Raw genomic sequence first — 14,280 nt, forward strand, 5'->3', positions numbered from 1 at the left:
GGCTGTGTGTGTGTGTGTGTGCGTGTGCGTGTGTGCGTGTGTGCGTGTGTGCGTGTGTGCGCGTGTGCGCGTGTGCGCGTGTGTGCGTGTGTGCGTGCGTGTGCGTGTGTGCAGGGGTCCAGCTATGAACAGGAGCTCTAGCAGTGAGGGAGAGACATGGGCTGTGTGTGTGTGCAGGGGTCCAACTGTGAACAGGAGCTCTTGCAGACAGTGAGGGAGAGGGACCAGCTCCAGGAAGTGCTGCTGGGGTTTGAAAGGCACATGGAGGACATCCAGAACAACGTGAAGGAGCTGAGCACTGAGAGAGACACACTCAGCACCCTGTACCAGCAGGTGAGTGTGTGTGTGTGTGTGTGAGTGTGTGTGTGTATACCCTGTGCCAGCAGGTGTGTGTGTGTGTGTGTGTCAAGTCTCAAGCCTCTGAGCTAGAGTCCAAGTCAGGTCTCAAGCCTCTGAGCTAGAGTCCAAGTCAGGTCTCAAGTCTCTGAGCTAGAGTCCAAGTCAAGTCTCAAGTCTCCTGGATAGTGCAGCCTAAACAACAGTATGGCTATAGATTCCTATGCTAATTGAAGATATAGAGGTCTGGTGTGGTAGGTCATTGATATATCAATAAATGAGATAAAATAAATAACCATTCTATTTAAGAACTGTGTGCCTCATGTGATGTAATGTAAGCATTACCATGGGCTGTAATGTAACATGATGGTCAATAACAAAATATGGGCCTGTTGCATGGACGCAGATTGAGATGAATCCTGGACTAAATGCAGGTTTGTTTGGATAATCTCCAATTAAACTTTAGGCCTTATCTGCATCTGCGACTCAAGAATAATAATTATAACTATTTGTAAACGTTACAAAGTTAGAATGACATTAGAATCACGTTGCAGTATTGGTTTATTCATATACTCATATATTTTTAAATGAAAGGTAACTGTTATTCATTCAAAAAAATCTAATGGGGCTACATATTGTTTATGCAAGAAATTGGGAGCTATGATTTTGGGACCACATCTACATTATGCTCTCGGAAAGCCTCGAATCCTAAGGAACGCCATTACTACTGTAGGGACTACAACTTCCACATTCCCACAGGAAAATTCTGCGACGTCCACCACGAATGACGTCTAACTTGGTTCAGCCAATCCCGTAATGGCGGGAGCAATAAACGGTCCCGTATAAGAGCAAGACATGTTCTTGGGATCTCTCTTCTGCTTCTTCTTCTGCTTCTTCTCTTCGACGCACCCCTTTTGGCCAGTCGCTTCAGCTCATCTGCTCCGAGACTCGGACAGAGGCTGAATGCTGCACAGCGCACTACCAGGCCTACGGACACACCCAGTTACCTCGCGGTAACTACGTGGCCTATAGCGAGTGGAAATTGTTGTACGCGGAACGCTACATCAGTTTACTCCTGCAAAGCTCACCATCGAACAACAGCAACAAACTTTTCCTCCCGGAAAAGGACCAGCGGATCAGACGACAACGCGCTGCTAAGACGGGAACACCCCAGCCTGCGCATCTCTCCCGGACACCATTCACAGCACCATCGCCGCTTCTACAAGGACAGCATGTCTTTTGGATCCAGCAATGCGTATGGACTCAGTAAGAAAACAAACATTCAGGCATATCCAGTGTTTAGTTTAGTCTTAACTGTTTTTGTGAATCTGTGTTTCAATATTTACCATCCAACCATTGTAATGTGTTTGGTTAGCTACATATATATGTACGTGAATTGATTCGCCATCTTTTGCGCATATATAGAGTAAAACTACGCAAGTAGTCCCTTCTCACAGCTAACTAACTCATTACCACACCCAGAACTCTAGCTTACTCAAGCTAGCTACTCCCACCTTTCCTTTGTTCAAGCGACACGCGCGCTTGCTCGCGCCCACACACACGCACACACACACCCTAACTTCCCCTACTAATTCCCGTTAGTTTATCTGTTCTGTGTTTAATAAATAAAAAAATATATTTTATTAAACCCCGGTGTCCGTTTTGGAATCGCATAGACATGAGAGCCGAGTTAAAGCAGTCTTTCGAAGAACTTCCAACCTTCAGGTTATCGGTATGTTCAATCATTAATATTGGTTATTTTAATTAATTAAAATACTAAATTTGTGGTTGGATATTTCTGATAACAGTAATTTTATGAGACTGATTACTTTTCGCAGTTATACTGCTACACAACGTTTAACTGGCGCCCCGGTTTCGTAGAGAGTAAAATCCCTGCGTTATTTGGCGGCCCGTGCGAGGACCCTACATAATTTGGAGTCCCCTGCGAGGACCCCTACATATTTTGGTGCCCCGTGTGAGGAAGACTAGCTTTGGCTCAAATTTCATGTCTTGTGACTTCATAACGAATTCCCCTTCCTAATTTGGAGCTCTGCGTGAGAAAGACGAGCTTTGGCTCATGTCACGTGACTCCAGAACGAATTCTCGGCATTCTTTCTCAGCTAAATTGCCACCAGTGCAGTTTTTTGAAAATACCGCTAGATGTCACCCTTGTACCATTTTTGAAAGCCTGCATGAGCCGCTTTCTCAATATACTGCCCCCTCGTGTAACATTGTGGCATTACATTCGTAATCTTACACGGTAGTTTGTTGATTGGCATTTACCTTCCGGTATAATACGTATTATCAATAATAGTATTATTAGCCGCACTGTATTATTAATTATAATTACTTTGTCAAAGTAATTTTAATAATTAATTGAATTTTACATTTAAATCCAAATTTAATTGTAATTTCAACCAATCACATTCTGGTATTTAGGATTAATGTGATCAGCATCACAGTTCCTATTTTACGGTCTGAATATCCGCCATATGTTCGGTCATTTTGCTGTTGTTGCATTGCAGTACCGCTAGTGCAACTCGAGTCCCTGTGTGATGCTATAGCTACCTTGTACTATAGTTAGAGAATATTCAAAGAGCGTTTTAAATTCTTTATCCTTCATCACAACTTGTATGTTGGATTGTGATTTAGGTGAACAATTCATTGCCAACTTTTAGGAGCTCAAGGCCCTTGTGAAATAGTTAACTTCAAGAGTACCCTCTTAAGTTACTGATTCAGCTTTTAGCTTTATTTGGCGTGAGATATGGAACCCATATCTATTGATGAGTACCTTTCCTTTTTAGCCCAAGGTTTAGCACCTCGCTACGTAGCTTTCCTGAATCAGATGAACCTCACTGATTGTAGGAAAGAAATGTTCTCCTTAATCAACGAGAAAGGTCACTCCCCCACCCAGTCAAAAGACCCAATTCTAAGTTGTCTGGTCTTGAATTTTGCCAGACAGATTAGTCTTGCTCTTCAGAGCAACAAAAACTTAAAATCAGAGATGGCATACCTCAAAGGACAACACACCAGTGTTTTACTTGAGCTTCAAACTGTTGGCAAGAAAGCAGTACAATACTTGCGTGATCTGCATTCAGCCGAATCAGATCTTTGTTCCTACAGAGAGGAATTATTTCAGTTGAAGAGTGGATGCCACAAACTACCACATCCACTCTCTTCTGTAAGCCTGCTTTCTCAGGCTTGCCCAACTCCAGCTTCTCCTGCTTCCTCCTTACACCACAAGGCGGGGGAAGGGGGGTCACAAATTGATTCGGGTTTTCGGATCCCGGTTCCACAGCTTGCTCTGATGGAGACTCGTCAGTCTCCTCAGATTGCAGTGCTGTTGACCACCCATGCAATGGTTTGCCCACCTCTTCCCTGGAGAGGGAAAGGGGGGACTCCATCCCAACGGTGGTCCATCTCCGCAAGGGAGAAACAGTCAGGCAAGTACAGGACTGCACCTTCCATGCCCACCCCTCTCATGAGGAGGTCAGGGAACCCTCCCGTGGACACGGTAGAGGAGATCTAACGTTATTAATTGGGCACACAAAAAGCAACACTAATCCCGCTAGCTTTCCCTTTATAACTGAGAGGATAGGTGACAGCTCTGTACAGTACACTGACAGCGACAATTCATCTTCTGCCAACCATTGTGAGAATGACAGTTTTGTAGCTCCACCCCCTAAACCAAACCGAGGACGTCGAGCTCCGCATGAAACGCATTCACATCCAAATGTGATTTCAGGCTCTCCTTCTCCAAACAGGCAGACTAGTGCAACTTCACATGGTCTTCGCTTTGAGGAGCTAGAGGCCATGGCGAAGTATGTCCACACATTTGACCCGAAGGACTCCGAATTTAACATTCAGAGTTACTTGAGGGAAGTTGACTACTGTCTCTCGGATCTGCCCAGGGCAACCGATCGAGAAAAGGTACGACTTGTATGGAAAACCTCAACCAGAGAGATCCATACATTTATGGAACAACTTCCACCACAGGTTCGTTCCAGCTATCCCAAGGTTTGTGAAGCGTTGGTAGCTGAGTACCTGCCACGGTTTGATCAGGCCACAGCCATGATCAAATCTGTGAAGGTTAAACACAGCCGTACAGAAAGACCAAAAGACTTTTACCAACGTCTTAAACATGCTTTTTTCCAGGGCAGAAACGGACCAGGCTTAGATGAAGATCAAGCCTTCAAATCCCTTTTTGTGCACAACCTGCACCCCTGTGTCCGAACTCATGTTTCACTGTTTTCAAGGGGCCAGCACTCAGCCCTTGAATTAAGAAATGAAGCCCAAATGGTCTGGGACACTTTAAGGATTGTGCCCAGGAACGAGGTATTGGAAACAGCTAAGCACGTTGTTCCAACCAAGCCTGCCGGCACTTCCCAAGTTGCCCCATTAAAGTCTAATGGCTCAAAACAACGGCATGTGAGTAAGTTCCCGGTTAAGAGCCACCGTGGTCGCTTCTCACACTCTGATTCCAGCCGGAATTGGAGAGAAGACCGACCCGGTAGGCCCAAGCCTCAGAGTCACCAGCATGACTCTGATAGGGAAGATACCTTGTCTGAAGAGAGCTTCTTCAGTTCCTCTGAGGACAACTAAAGCCTCTAATCTTTGTTCAGTAGTGTGTATGCCTTGAGTAACCACTCCAAAGAGCTATCTGGTCTTGTTCAACCTCCATCAAAAGACGTTGAATAAGACTGATCTATAGCCGTGGTCTCCTCACAGGCAGACTCCCAGCTGAAGCTTTGACCACTTTCTTTTGCACACCTTTCCTACCAAAGGGGGGTGGCAAAATAAACTGGTAGTTTATAGCAGCCACTTAGATTTGCATGTAGCAGCAGCAAACGCAGATCGTAAGTAGGTACTGTAGAGTTAAATCCGACACCTGTTATAACTCGTAAACGTTCATTGCTTCTTTCTACACCTACTGAACCATCGTAAAGTATTGCATGTAGAAACTACAGTGTAATCTTTACAAGTATATTGCCACACCCCAGTGTGCCTTACTCCACCTCTTCCCCAAGCAAGACAAGACCACTTGTGAGCTTACCACATCATTTAGAAATGAGACCACCTCTCCATTTCCTTCCTGATGACACAGCCATAAGGTTAAGCTTGGATACAGAAAGCTGCCCTAATTTGAAAATGCCCCCACATATTTCAGATGACAACCCTCGTCAGCAACCTGACTGTAGGGACTAGAACAATTGGTCAGTCTGAACAAGACTTCCAAAAAGGCTACAGCCTCTCCATCCTAGACCCCTACATCATCTGAACATTTTCATGGCTGGGTCATTCCTGTTGGTGCTCCACCTTCTGGACACCATCCAATAACTAACAAAACACCTGAACTAACAAAACGACTAACCCTTTCACCAAGGTTTCTCATGTTTTGTGACAATGTATTCACTGTTCGACCTTAGTGTTTCACATTGTTTGTATCATGTGTTTTAGACCAGTTTAGTTCATTGTTGATAAATGTCTGGATGTTTGTCAGTCAAGTGTGAACTGTGTTACCGACCCAATGTACTTGACCTGTGGACTGTGAACTGACTTTTGTGCTCTCGAGGAACACTGGCTTCAGCCGCATCCTGAGACCACAGGGGGGATGTAGGGACTACAACTTCCACATTCCCATAGGAAAATTCTGCGACGTCCACCACGAATGACGTCTAACTTGGTTCAGCCAATCCCGTAATGGCGGGAGCAATAAACGGTCCCGTATAAGAGCAAGACACGTTCTTGGGAGCTCTCTTCTGCTTCTTCTGTTCTTCTGCTTCTTCTCTTCGACGCACCCCTTTTGGCCAGTCGCTTCAGCTCATCTGCTCCGAGACTCAGACAGAGGCTGAATGCTGCACAGCGCACTACCAGGCCTACGGACACACCCAGTTACCTCGCGGTAACTACGTGGCCTATAGTGAGTGGAAATTGTTCGGAACGCTACATCAGTTTACCCCAATAAAGCTCAACAACGAAACAGCAACAAACTTTTACACCTGGAAAAGGACCAGCGGATCAGACGACAACGCGCTGCTAAGACGGGAACACCCCAGCCTGCGCATCTCTCCCGGACACCATTCACAGCACCATTGCCGCTTCTACAAGGACAGCATGTCTTTTGGATCCAGCAATGCGTATGGACTCAGTAAGAAAACAAACATTCAGGCATAGCCAGTGTTTAGTTTAGTCTTAACTGTTTTTGTGAATCTGTGTTTCAATATTTACCATCCAACCATTGTAATGTGTTTGGTTAGCTACATATATATGTACGTGAATTGATTCGCCGTCTTTTGCGCATATATAGAGTAAAACTACGCAAGTAGTCCCTTCTCACAGCTAACTAACTCATTACCACACCCAGAACTCTAGCTTACTCAAGCTAGCTACTCCCACCTTTCCTTTGTTCAAGCGACACGCGCGCTTGCTCGCGCCCACACACACGCACACACACACCCTAACTTCCCCTACTAATTCCCGTTAGTTTATCTGTTCTGTGTTTAATAAATAAAAAAATATATTTTATTAAACCCCGGTGTCCGTTTTGGAATCGCATAGACATGAGAGCCGAGTTAAAGCAGTCTTTCGAAGAACTTCCAACCTTCAGGTTATCGGTGTGTTCAATCATTAATATTGGTTATTTTAATTAATTAAAATACTAAATTTGTGGTTGGATATTTCTGATAACAGTAATTTTATGAGACTGATTACTTTTCGCAGTTATACTGCTACACAACGTTTAACTGGCGCCCCGGTTTCGTAGAGAGTAAAATCCCTGCGTTATTTGGCGGCCCGTGCGAGGACCCTACATAATTTGGAGTCCCCTGCGAGGACCCCTACACTACAGTACATGCCAAACTCGGATTCTACGGTATCTTTTAATGTTAACGTCAATGACAAGCAAGAAAATACAGTTCATATTTGTGTGACACTGAAATACCAAACAATGTCCACACAACTGGTACATAACGTCATGAAATTCTTCCTAATGTGAGAAGTCCCGACCTATTTACATTCCTGCAGATGTGCTGCAAGATGATTGCTATCTTTGTTTTGGTTGCAGCACATTCCACATGCCACGTCCTGAGATTATTTTTTACCGTGAAGAGTGCCTGACATGCAGTCTACAAATGTGTTTACACGGCGGAAGTTGTGTCGAGTAAGGCGCATCACGTTGAAGAACTTCTTGTTTCTTCTTCTTAATTATGACTGTTCGCTGCTGGTACTTCCAATCGCATTCAGGACAGAAAGAGTCGCGTTCAGGACAGAAAGAGTCGCGTTCAGGACAGAAAGAGTCGCGTTCAGGACAGAAAGAGTCGCGTTCAGGACAGAAAGAGGCGCGTTCAGGACAGAAAGAGTCGTTACTTGAAATTTGAGGGTGTAAGACAAGTTTCAGCTCTTTATTTGTGGTTCCAGTTAGTGTGTACGTTCTCCTGAGCTTTCATCAATCTTACACAATCCTTACTGGGAATGACACAGTTTATATGCAGTATCTGAACAATGGAAACTATCTGAAAGGAAGTGCTTCATCCTTTGTGACAAAACACTCCTTTAGATATGATAATGTCTATTGACAGGTTTCCTGGTTAGGCCACAGACAAACGGTCGTCGGCACCTAGACCTCAAATCAAGGCCAGGAAGGGAAATGTAAATAGAGTGGGGGAAACAGGGTGACTGTGGGGACATGCATTTGAAGGTGTGGGAATAGGGGCAGAACTTGTGTGTAAAACATTTAAACTCATATCTTGAAAACACCGAAATCTAACAATTTCCCCCTCTGATCATATGATCACATATACATCTATGATCAACCATCATTTCAAGAGAGTACAGAAATAGAAATTAAACATACATCGGTGTGACACAATGAGTGATGTATGCTGACCGTGAGATGGAATATAATCATAATAATGTTGACTGAGCACACATGCTCTTTTGCAGCAAAGCCCTGTGAAATAGCCGAAACCTGTCTGTCTTTAGATTGTGGGAGGAAACCCATGCAGGCACGGGGAGAACATGCAAACTCCATAATTCACCGTGCCGCCCAAATAAAATGAAAAACAGAAATGAAATACAGGGAATAAATAAATAATGTGAAATAAATAATGAAATAAGGATAAAAATTGGTATAGATGTATGTACGTGTCTGTGATTGTCTCTGTCTCTGGTCCCATTCACGGCAAGAATTCGTTGTTATTTTCGGGGCTCTGAGACTCTGCAGCGTTGAATGTTCCTTTCTTGGAGGCCTCGTTGTTTTGCCGTAGGGTAGGGTCGACTGCTTTATGACATCACAGTGTTGGGGATGTAGAGTCAACTGCTTTATGACATCACAGTGATGGGGATGTAGAGTCGACTGCTTTGACATCACAGTGTTGGGGATGTAGAGTGGACTGCTTTATGACATCACAGTGTTGGGGATGTAGAGTGGACTGCTTTATGACATCACAGTGTTGGGGATGTAGAGTCGACTGCTTTATGACATCACAGTGATGGGGATGTAGAGTGGACTGCTTTATGACATCACAGTGTTGGGGATGTAGAGTCGACTGCTTTATGACATCACAGTGATGGGGATGTAGAGTCGACTACTTTATGACATCACAGTGTTGGGGATGTAGAGTCGACTGCTTTGACATCACAGTGTTGGGGATGTAGAGTGGACTGCTTTATGACATCACAGTGTTGGGGATGTAGAGTGGACTGCTTTATGACATCACAGTGTTGGGGATGTAGAGTGGACTGCTTTATGACATCACAGTGTTGGGGATGTAGAGTGGACTGCTTTATGACATCACAGTGCTGGGGATGTAGTCGACTACTTCATGACATCACAGTGTTGGGGATGTAGAGTCGACTGCTTTATGACATCACAGTGTTGGGGATGTAGAGTCGACTGCTTTATGACATCACAGTGTTGGGGATGTAGAGTCGACTGCTTTATGACATCACAGTGTTGGGGATGTAGAGTGGACTGCTTTATGACATCACAGTGCTGGGGATGTAGAGTGGACTGCTTTATGACATCACAGTGTTGGGGATGTAGAGTGGACTGCTTTATGACATCACAGTGCTGGGGATGTAGTCGACTGCTTTATGACATCACAGTGTTGGGGATGTAGAGTCGACTGCTTTATGACATCACAGTGTTGGGGATGTAGAGTGGACTGCTTTATGACATCACAGTGTTGGGGATGTAGAGTGGACTGCTTTATGACATCACAGTGCTGGGGATGTAGTCGACTGCTTTATGACATCACAGTGTTGGGGATGTAGAGTCGACTGCTTTATGACATCACAGTGCTGGGGATGTAGAGTCGACTGCTTTGACATCAGTGTTGGGGATGTAGAGTCGACTGCTTTGACATCACAGTGTTGGGGATGTAGAGTCGACTGCTTTATGACATCACAGTGTTGGGGATGTAGAGTCGACTGCTTTATGACATCACAGTGCTGGGGATGTAGAGTCGACTGCTTTGACATCACAGTGTTGGGGATGTAGAGTCGACTGCTTTGACATCACAGTATTGGGGATGTAGAGTCGACTGCTTTATGACATCACAGTGTTGGGGTTGTAGAGTCGACTGCTTTATGACATCACAGTGTTGGGGATGTCTGGTCGTCTCCAGTCCGAATCAGACAGGAGAGAAAAGGATACGGCATGCACCTATAGGCTATCCCATGTTTTATTCTCTGTCACACAATCTTGTTTAGATGTGAGGTGTTTATGTAACGCCTCCATGGAAAATGGTACCGCTCGAATGCATTCCCTGGGGGATGCGTGTCCAACGATATTGTTGCTCATCAAAAGTAAAAGCTAGCCAGTCCTCGCATTCTGGGGCTAAAGGAATAGTCCAATATGCATTAACCATGTCAATTACTGAAAAGATGCAATGTTCTGGTTTCAGTGAATTAAATATGGTGGATGGATCTGCTACCAAAGGTGTCAGCTTATCAATGGTATTTGTTCCCCTGAAATCAGCAGTCAGACACCAGCTGCCATTTGCTTTCTTCACGGGCCACAAAGGACTATTCGAACAACTCTGAGTTTTTACCAAAACGCGGCGTTCCTCAAGCTCCTTCATTATAGGTCTGATACCATCGATAGCCTCCCTGCTAAGGGGGTACTGTCATGTGCTGGGGGGAGGTGTCCCGTGAAAGAGCACGATCGGTTCATCAAAGCGAAGGGGAACTGAGTTTTAAACTTTAGGTTCACAGAAGATCCGTGTTTATTCAAAAATTCAAAATAAGAAAATATGCGCTTTTGCTATGTTGATTGAGTGAGACGAACATTATACTGAGTCTGAAACCAGTCATTTGGCCAACACAACAGTTTAGCCAAGTTACAGTAACGCAGCCGTGAACAGCGGTGGGATCAGCTCAGGTGCTGGTGAACTGACTTGCCTTTCCTTATGAGTTTTCAAATGTCTTTTGAAATTTAACATGGTTGCGCCTGCATCTTTTATTTTAATTCTCCACATTTTGCTAGTTGCAATCATTTTGTTTGGCTGGATGAGCCTGAATTATTGTAACTCAAAGGCCACAACATGCGAAACTGTAATCTTTGCGAGCTATGCTAAGTAGGGTGTTGCTATGATTTTTATTAAAAGGCGCATGGTGTGGTGTGTAAAACAACGTTGGGTGTGTTTTAACTAAGGAATATATTTCATATAAATAATAGAAAAATAATCATTGGCTGTGATCCGTGTATGTGCGTCACAAGTGCAACTCCAGTCCGAGTCCCATCACTTGTGTGTGTGTGTGTGTGTGTGTACACCCTGTACCAGCGTGTGTGTGTGTGTGTGTGTGTGTGTGTGTGTGTACCCTGTACCAGCGTGTGTGTGTGTGTGTGTGTGTGTGTGTACCCTGTACCAGAGTGTGTGTGTGTGTGTACACCCTGTACCAGCGTGTGTGTGTGTGTGTGTGTGTGTGTGTGTGTGTGTGTGTGTACCCTGTACCAGCGTGTGTGTGTGTGTGTGTACACCCTGTACCAGCGTGTGTGTGTGTGTGTGTGTGTGTGTGTGTGTAACCTGTACCAGCGTGTGTGTGTGTGTGTGTGTGTGTGTGTGTGTGTGTGTGTGTGTGTGTGTGTGTATGTGTACCCTGTACCAGCAGGTGTGTGTGTGTGTACACCCTGTACCAGCGTGTGTGTGTGTGTGTGTACACCCTGTACCAGCGTGTGTGTGTGTGTGTGTGTGTGTGTGTGTGTGTACCCTGTACCAGAGTGTGTGTGTGTGTGTGTGTGTGTGTGTACCCTGTGCCAGAGTGTGTGTGTGTGTGTGTGTGTATGTGTGTGTGTGTGTACCCTGTACCAGCAGGTGTGTGTGTGTGTACCCTGTACCAGCAGGTGTGTGTGTGTGTACCCTGTACCAGCAGGTGTGTGTGTGTGCGTGTGTGTGCATGCGTGCGTGCTGTTTGTTGCAAAGGTGCAAGCAACAAAGGCCACTGCTGAAACAGTGCTGTGTGTGTGTGTGTGTGTGTGTGTGCGTGTATAGGTGCAGGAGGAACTACAGCGGGTACGCAGTGGGGAAACGTTCTCATTGGTGGAGGAGCAGAAGGAGAGGGCAGAGTCTGACCTCCGTAGAATGACATCAGAGCGAGACGCGCTCCACGATAGGCTGAAGGTACTGCACACCCCCATAACCGGCTTATCAGAGCGAGACACGCTGTGTTATTGTACAGTGCCTGTAGCCTATGATGAACACGTTGTGTTGTGTTGATGCAGGAGTGTTGTGTTGATGCAGGAGTGTTGTGTTGTTGTGTTTGTGCAGTTGTGTTGTGTTGTGTTTGTGCAGTTGTGTTGTGTTGATGCAGTTGTGTTGATGCAGGAGTGTTGTGTTGTTGTGTTTGTGCAGTTGTGTTGTGTTGTGTTGTGTTTGTGCAGTTGTGTTGTGTTGATGCAGTTGTGTTGATGCAGGAGTGTTGTGTTGTTGTGTTTGTGCAGTTGTGTTGTGTTGTGTTGTGTTTGTGCAGTTGTGTTGTGTTGATGCAGTTGTGTTGATGCAGGAGTGTTGTGTTGTGTTTATGCAGGAGTGTTGTGTTGTGTTTATGCAGTTGTGTTTGTGCAGTTGTTGTGTTTGTGCAGTTGTGTTGTGTTGGTGCAGTAGTGTTGTGTTTTGTTGATGTGTTGATGCAGTTGTGTTGTGTTGTTGCAGTTGTGTTGTGTTGATGCAGTTGTGTGGATGTGTTGATGCAGTTATGTTGTGTTGTGTCGATGCAGTAGTGTAGTGTTGTGTTGTGTTGATGCAGTAGTGTAGTGTTGTGTTGTGTTGATGCAGTAGTGTTGTGTTGATGTGTTGATGCAGTAGTGTTGTGTTGTGTTGATGTGTTGATGCAGTAGTGTTGTGTTGTGTTGATGTGTTGATGCAGTAGTGTTGTGTTGTGTTGTGGTGTTCTCCAGGTCGCCTACAGCACAGCTCTGACCGAAAGGGAAGTGGAAGACGGTCGGGTCGCCAACCTGGAGAACTTCATAGAGACGGTAAATACCTACTACTGCCCCCCACTGCCCCCTACTGCCCCCCACTGCCCCCTACTAACTGTGTGAGTGTGTGTAATGGTGTGTAACTGTGTGTGAGTGTGTGTAACTGTGTGTGAGTGTGTGTGAGTGTGTGTAATGGTGTGTAACTGTGTGTGAGTGTGTGTAACTGTGTGTGAGTGTGTGTAATGGTGTGTAACTGTGTGTGAGTGTGTGTTATGGTGTGTAACTGTGTGTGAGTGTGTGTTATGGTGTGTAACTGTGTGTGAGTGTGTTATGGTGTGTAACTGTGTGTGAGTGTGTGTTATGGTGTGTGAGTGTGTGTAATGGTGTGTGAGTGTGTGTTATGGTGTGTAACTGTGTGTAACTGTGTGTGAGTGTGTGTTATGGTGTGTAACTGTGTGTGAGTGTGTGTTATGGTGTGTAACTGTGTGTGAGTGTGTGTTATGGTGTGTAACTGTGTGTGAGTGTGTGTTATGGTGTGTAACTGTGTGTGAGTGTGTGTTATGGTGTGTAACTGTGTGTGAGTGTGTGTAATGGTGTGTAACTGTGTGTGAGTGTGTGTAATGGTGTGTAACTGTGTGAGTGTGTGTTATGGTGTGTAATGGTGTGTAACTGTGTGTGAGTGTGTGTTATGGTGTATAACTGTGTGTGAGTGTGTGTTATCGTGTGTAACTGTGTGAGTGTGTGTGTGAGTGTGTGTAACTGTGTGAGTGTGTGTGTGTGTAACTGTGTGAGTGTGTGTAATGGTGTGTAACTGTGAGAGTGTGTGTAATGGTGTGTAACTGTGTGTGAGTGTGTGTAACTGTGTGTAATGGTGTGTAACTGTGTGTGAGTGTGTGTAATGGTGTGTAACTGTGTGTGTGTAATGGTGTGTAACTGTGATTGTGTGTAATGGTGTGTGTAATGGTGTGTAACTGTGTGTGTGAGTGTGTGTAATGGTGTGTAACTGTGTGTGAGTGTGTGTAATGGTGTGTAACTGTGAGAGTGTGTGTAATGGTGTGTAACTGTGTGTGAGTGTGTAATGGTGTGTAACTGTGTGAGTGTGTGTAATGGTGTGTAACTGTGTGAGTGTGTGTAATGGTGTGTGAGTGTGTGTAATGGTGTGTGAGTGTGTGTAATGGTGTGTAACTGAGAGTGTGTGTAATGGTGTGTAACTGTGTGTGAGTGTGTGTAATGGTGTGTGTAATGGTGTGTAACTGTGTGTGTGAGTGTGTGTAATGGTGTGTAACTGTGTGTGTTATGGTGTGTGTAATGGTGTGTAACTGTGTGTGAGTGTGTGTAATTGTGTGTAACTGTGTGTTATGGTGTGTAACTGTGTGTGAGTGTGTGTTATGGTGTGTGAGTGTGTGTTATGGTGTGTGAGTGTGTGTTATGGTGTGTAACTGTGTGTGAGTGTGTGTAATGGTGTGTAACTGTGTGTGAGTGTGTGTAATGGTGTGTGAGTGTGTGTAATGGTGTGTAACTGTGTG

The 14,280-nt window shown here is 45.0% G+C and overlaps 1 protein-coding gene across 2 annotated transcripts in view; it reads left to right on the forward strand.

The window, feature by feature from the left end:
- The window catches only part of cep135 (centrosomal protein 135), a 45,516-nt gene that overhangs the window by 10,318 nt on the left and 20,918 nt on the right, over positions 1–14,280 (forward strand). For both annotated transcript variants that reach the window (XM_061240606.1, XM_061240607.1), the window contains 3 exons: positions 178–333; positions 11,829–11,957; positions 12,734–12,811. In XM_061240606.1, coding sequence (XP_061096590.1) covers positions 178–333; positions 11,829–11,957; positions 12,734–12,811 — 363 coding nt within the window. The remainder of the gene's footprint in view (positions 1–177; positions 334–11,828; positions 11,958–12,733; positions 12,812–14,280) is intronic.

This window comes from Conger conger, chromosome 4 (assembly GCF_963514075.1).
Source record: "Conger conger chromosome 4, fConCon1.1, whole genome shotgun sequence".
NCBI classification, from domain to species: Eukaryota; Metazoa; Chordata; class Actinopteri; order Anguilliformes; family Congridae; genus Conger; species Conger conger.